Source organism: Jaculus jaculus, chromosome 1 (genome assembly GCF_020740685.1).
Source record: "Jaculus jaculus isolate mJacJac1 chromosome 1, mJacJac1.mat.Y.cur, whole genome shotgun sequence".
Classification (NCBI taxonomy): Eukaryota; Metazoa; Chordata; class Mammalia; order Rodentia; family Dipodidae; genus Jaculus; species Jaculus jaculus.
Genome location: NC_059102.1, coordinates 87,281,919 through 87,288,060, shown reverse-complemented (window position 1 = coordinate 87,288,060; position 6,142 = coordinate 87,281,919). Strand labels below are relative to the sequence as shown.

General features: G+C 44.1%; 1 protein-coding gene across 1 annotated transcript; it reads right to left on the bottom strand.

Annotated features, from left to right (window-relative positions):
- Positions 1 to 1,275: 1,275 nt before the first annotated feature.
- On the bottom strand, positions 1,276 to 2,873 carry Rraga (Ras related GTP binding A). Its single transcript, XM_004658425.3, has one exon. It carries the CDS (start codon positions 2,632 to 2,634, stop codon positions 1,693 to 1,695), a length of 942 nt encoding a protein of 313 aa, XP_004658482.1. The 5' UTR covers positions 2,635 to 2,873; the 3' UTR covers positions 1,276 to 1,692.
- Between the last annotated feature and the right edge of the window lie 3,269 nt (positions 2,874 to 6,142).

Below are 6,142 nucleotides of genomic sequence, written 5' to 3'. Positions count from 1 at the left end.
CCTGGAATTCACTATGGAGTCTCAGGGTGGCCTTGAACTCACGGCGATCCTCCTACCTCTGCTTCCCGAGTGCTGGGATTAAAGGCTAGGATTTTTATGATTAACTTTTCTGTCAATGGAGGAAAGAGTGAGGTATAAGGAAAGGGACAAGCCTATAGCCAGAATGCCTTGACTTAGGTGCCTTACCTTATTAAGGTTTTACCAGTTTTCTAATCAGCTGAAATAGAGGCAACAGTAGCCATGTCCAATGGGTTGTGAGACTAAAGTATATGTATGTCAAGTATTTAATACCTGTTATTTAAAAAGGCTCAAATGCCCAGTATGGTTGAGCACACCTTTAATCCTAGTACTCATGAGGTGGAGGTAAAAGGATAGCTCTGAGTTCAAGACCAGCCTGAGACTGCAAAGTGAATTCTAGGTAGTCTGGGCTCGAGTCAGACCCTATCTCAAAAGAAAAGTATAAAAGGGTTCAACTATTTAGCCAGATGTCATATGCAATAATTAAAGGAGTGGCTTACTAGTTGGTGATTATAGCTGACACCTAAGATGTAGGCACTATTCTGGATGCTGCATTATTTATTTTTTTTTTTTTGCGGGGGGGGGGCAGGTATGGTGGCACATGTCTTTAATCCCAGCACTTGGGAGGCAGAGGTGGGAGGATCGCTGAGAGTTCCAGGCCACCCTGACACTATATAGCAAGTTCCAGGTCAGCCTGGACTAGTGTGAAACGCTACCAGGAAAAACAACCACCAAAAAACCCACAAAGAGACAGAGAGAATGAGTATGGTCATGTCAAGGCCCTCTGCTACTGCAAAATAACTCCAGGTGTATGCACCACTGTGTGCATCTATGTGGCTTTACATGGGTGCTGGGGAATTGAACCCAGGCTGTCAGGCTTTGCAAACAAGTGCCTTTAACTGCTGAGCCATCTCTCCATCCCCAATAACCTATGTCCCCCCCCCCCTTTTTTTCTCTTTCTTTTTGGTTTTTCAAGGTAGGGTCTCCCTGTAGCCCAGGCCGACCTGGAATTCACTATGCAGTCTCAGGATGGCCTTGAACTCAGTGATCCTTCTACCTCTGCCTTGAATGTTGGGATTAAAGGTGTGAGGCACCACACCCGGTTGGTCCATATTCTTAACTACTGCTACAAAATGTCACTAAAATGTCAGAGGCTAAGCTTATAAAAGGAAGTTTGCCAGTTAAATAATACTTGTGTTGTTAAAATCTTTATAGTTAGCTACTAAGCATGTTAAAATTATTTCAAGTAAGACCATGTTTTAAATTGCTAACATTAAATGTTTATTCATGATAGAAGCCAAATAGAATTTAGAAATGCATTTAAATACCTTGTTGATAAAATAGTAACATTACACCTTTGCAATCTGATAATACAGGAAGATAACTAGTAAAGGCTTTAATGTACATATCTACTATAACGAGAACACATACAAACCACCTACTTTAGTGTTACAACATACCAAACTTTTCAGAAAGGCCATCTTAAAGCTCTCTACTGGATAGCTGAGTAAATAGTGTCAAAGGCTTAAAGACTAGGGAAGAAAGATAGGAGTCGGAAGCAGCACACATTTCAAAGCCCACTTTTAAGCACAAAACATGAATATTAAAAATAAAGGATGCAAAAAAAAAAAAAAAAGGTAAACCAGCATTTTCCTAAAGAGCATTTGGCAATATTCAACGCATGAGGAGACTGTGCTTGGGGCCATCCACTCTCTCTAGCTTCTCAAAGTGTTTCCTGGCATTGCGAATGTTGATCAGAGTAGCTGCTGAAGGGATGGACGGATCTGACATAACCACCATCACATACGTGTTTGATGTGAAGATATCGATGAAAGCAGCGAAGTTAGAATTCCTAACTTCCATGCTCTGGAAAGAGGCGGCCAATTTACTGCAGCTCAGCTTGAACTGCTTAATGATGTTGCTGATTTTCTCAAAACGATGGACGTCACGTTGCTCTTTGCACTGGTAATGGGAAATCACCAGGAACGTAGCTCTCTCGAACAGCAGGACTTCATCAGCCTCGATGATCTGGGCAAAATTCCTTAGGTTCATCTCGAGCTGCTGGACGTTGGGGATCAGCTGATAGACGATGCTGGACCAGGCTTTGTAGAGCGTTTCATCCCAGATGGACGTTCGAAAGCAAGCGCACTCCAGTGGGCGAGACAAACGCCTCAGGTCTTCCTCTCGCTCTTTAAAAATCAGGTCACGTTGATCCTCCTGAACCAGATCCATCTTGTGCACCAGGCAGAAGATTTTGGCATCAGGTGAATTCTGGAGGATGGCTTCCAGACAAGACTGGTAATAATGCATGTCCTTTTCTAGCTCGCGGCTCTCTACATCGAACACGTAAATCAAAACCTCGACGTTGCGGAAGATGTTGTCCCTCTGGCTGGTGAAGTAATTTTCCATGAAGGTGTCCTGACCGCCACAGTCCCACAGGTTCAGCACCAGGTTCCCTAGGAATCGGACATGGGAGTGCTCCACATCGATGGTGGCTCCCAGACGCCTGGTGTCGCGAGCAATGTAGTTTGCAAAGATAATGGACCGCATGCTGGTCTTCCCGGACCCGCTCTTTCCCATCAACAGCACCTTTTTCTTCATGGCTGTATTGGGCATCACCCGCCCGGGCCGCCGCGGACTGGGCCTTAGGGCGCGGCCTAACTGCAGACCGGCGGGGGTGGGTCGAGGGGCTCCGCAGGCCGGGCTACGCGCCGCTTGGCACTGCCGCGCACGGGCGCGAGCTCAGGGCCGGAAAGACCGCGGCGAGGCACGTCTTCCTCGGAGAACCGCGCCTGGAACGGACCGCTACCGTCGCTCGGGAAAAGACTACCTTCCAGCCAGAGGAGCGGCTGCGTCTCGGCCTCCACCCACTTCCCGCGGAAGTCTCGCGATAGCTGCGCGCTTTCTCCACTACCCACTTCCGTCTGTAATATCGCGAGAACTCCAGCTGAGCTGATACTACCGGCGCAATTCTGAGAAGCCGCTTCTGAAAATGAGGCCTGAAGAAGCGACGAGGAAATCAAGGAATCCAAGAACTGGTGTTTTGTCCTACTTAAGCTAGACTTAGAACTGAACGGGGTATGTGTGAGCTTGAAGGTCCCCAGAACACCATTACCACAATCACCTTGAACGTGGGAAATATGCTTTAGCCTCAGGCAGCTGGTGCCAAGTTCGCAGCTTACTTAGTGATCGCAAATGGGAAAATAAATAAATAAATAAATAAATAAAAATAAAATTTAGAGGTTAGGTGATTGTCCAGTGCTACATGGCTAGATGGAGACACATTGTTACTGAGAGACATCCTGACTCTTATTTAGTGCCTTTTCTACTTCCAGACACATCTGATTTTCCCCGAAACCTCAGAATTGAGAATTTATAATGAGCCGGGCGTGGTGGCGCACGCCTTTAATCCCAGCACTCGGGAAGCAAAGATAGGATCACTGTGAGTTCGAGGCCACCTTGAGAATACATAGTGAGTACCAGGTCAGCCTGGGCTAGAGTGAGACGCCTACCTCGAAAAATAAAAATAAATAGGAGAACTTAGAATTAGAATTCCAAAGTTCAAGGAAATGGTAATACTGAACACGATGTAACCATGCTCCATTCTCACAGTAATTCTGAGAACTATTGTCAAAGTGAGGAAATCAAGCCTTTGTGAGGCTAAGTAATATGACCAAATTACAGTGAGATTAAGTGATGAAATAAAATGCGGTCTGTTTGCAGATTTTGTTTTCTTAACTATAGTCTACATTGCTTTCCCAAAACTTAAGACTCCACTCTTGTCATTCAAGTAGATAATTGCTATCATTCAAAGTTATACAGTACGAAATCAGTACGATTATCAGGATACTGAAGCCTCCTACGTTAGGAGACTCTACTGCTTAATGTAAAGTCTTTCAGATTGCACACTATACAAATGAAAGTAGTCCCCTTTTACATTCATTCAAAAAATATTTTAGTGTTCACTCTTCCTAGGACTCTTGAGTTAATATGTGCAAGATAAGTTTGAAAATAGGCATTCCTTTTTTGTTTTTTTTGAGGTACAGTCTCACTCTAGCTCAGGATGATCTGGAATTCACTATGTAGTTAGTCTCAGGGTGGCCTCATGGTGGCCTCCGGAGTGCTGGGATTAAAGCCACCACATCTGGCTGGACATTGCTTTTTTTTTTTTTTTTTAAGGTAGGGTCTCACTCTAGCCCAGGCTGACCTGAAATTCACTATGTAGTCTCAGGGTGTCCTTGAACTCACGGCCATCCTCCTACTTCTGCCTCCTGAGTGCTGGGATTAAAGGAGTGTGCCACCACGCCCGGCTGGTGTTTTAAATTAAAAAAAAAAAAAAATATTTGTGTCAGTGTGAATGTACACAGTCTTTTTGTTAGAGCAGAATGCTAGGTTTTTTTCCACACCTGGCTTTATGTGGGTGCTGGGAATAGATCCAGGGTAAGCAGGCTTTGTAGACAAGCACCTTTAACCACTGAGCAATTTCCCCCAGTCTTATTTTCATTTTTACACTTCCTCCCTCCCTCCCTTCCCTTCCTTCCCTCTTTCTTCCTTCTCTCCTCAGCCTTTCTGAATGTGTACTTCTTTGTATTTGACATCTTTCTCCCTCCCTTCCTCTCTCTCTCTAAAAACTTATCCTGGGGTAGGTGTACACTTGCCTAGCATACATGAGGCCCTGGTTCATTCCCCAGTAGTGCAAATACAAAGAAAACATTCAGTTTTCTCATTTTTCCCATCCGAGTTCTAGCCAGGCCTGATACTACTTAGATTCCTAGATCAGATGAGATGTACATTCATGGTAATATGGCCATAGACAATTTTTCTTATTTCTGATGTCCTGAAAATTAAGGACAGTTGTCATTGTGAAGCCATCATTTTCATAATCAAGTCCTCCAATATGATTTAACCTGGAAATCATGCTTTTAATTTCTGGACCATGTTCTTAATTTTTTTGTGTGTGCATGTATGTGGTGTGTGTGTGGGCACTTGTGTGTTCAGATGCATGTGGATGCTAGGGGACAACTCTGGGTGTCATATTTCAGGAATGTAGCCTACCTCCTTTGAGACAGGTTCTTTCATTGGCATAACACTGCTTAGACTAGAATCATGGCAGGGGAGCCCCAGAGGTTCTGCCTACCTCTCAGTATTGGGATGAAAGACATGCACCACAATGTTCAACATTTTGCATGGGGACTGAAGATCAAACTCAGGTCCTCATTGCTTACAAGGACAGCATGTTATCAACTGAGCCATCTCACCAGCCAGTCCTCTTTTTTTAAAAAAAATATTTATTTATTTATTTATGAATGAATGAGACAGGAAGAGAGTGATTATGGGCATGAACTCCAGATGCATGTGCCACCCTGTGCATCTGGCTTTACATGGGTGTTGAGGAATTGAAACTAGGCTATCAGACTTTCAGACTTTATAAGCAAGTGCCTTTAACAGCTGAAGCTTCTCTCCAGCCACATTAATTTTTAATGGTATAGTTCCGTATTGTTTTCTCTTACAAACATTCAAATGATCTAGGTAGTTGATTTTATGAACTCACTTCTAATGTTCTTGTAGGTTCTTTCCTATTTTATATTTCTTTTAAAATATATTATTTATTTGAAAGACAGGAAGAGAGAGAGGGAAAGAGAGAGAGGGAGGGAGGATATGAATGGGCATGACCAGGGCCTCTTGCAAAGGAACTCCAGATGCGGGTGTCACTTTGTGCATCTGGATTTAGGTAGGTACTGGAGAATTGAACCCAGGTTGGCAGGCTTTGTAAACAACTTTAATCAGTGACCATCTCTACAGCCCTTATTTATTTTTTTTAAATACTTGTTTTTAGAGAGAGAGAGAGAAAATGGGGCCTCTAGCCACTGCAAATGAGCTACAGATTCATGTGCTACTTTGTGCATCTGGCTTACATGGTACTGGGGAACGGAACCTGGGTCCTTTGGCTTTGCAGGCAAGCATCTTAATTGTTAAGCCACAGAGTGACTTCTGGAGGGAAGTAGGTGCTAGCTTGAGTACTTTCCAGCGGGCTCACAAAGATGGGCTTAATTCCTCCAACCAATGAAGTGCCTGCAGGGCTTAGTCAGTTCCCAAGGTTCTTACTCCCCACCAGCCACACGTG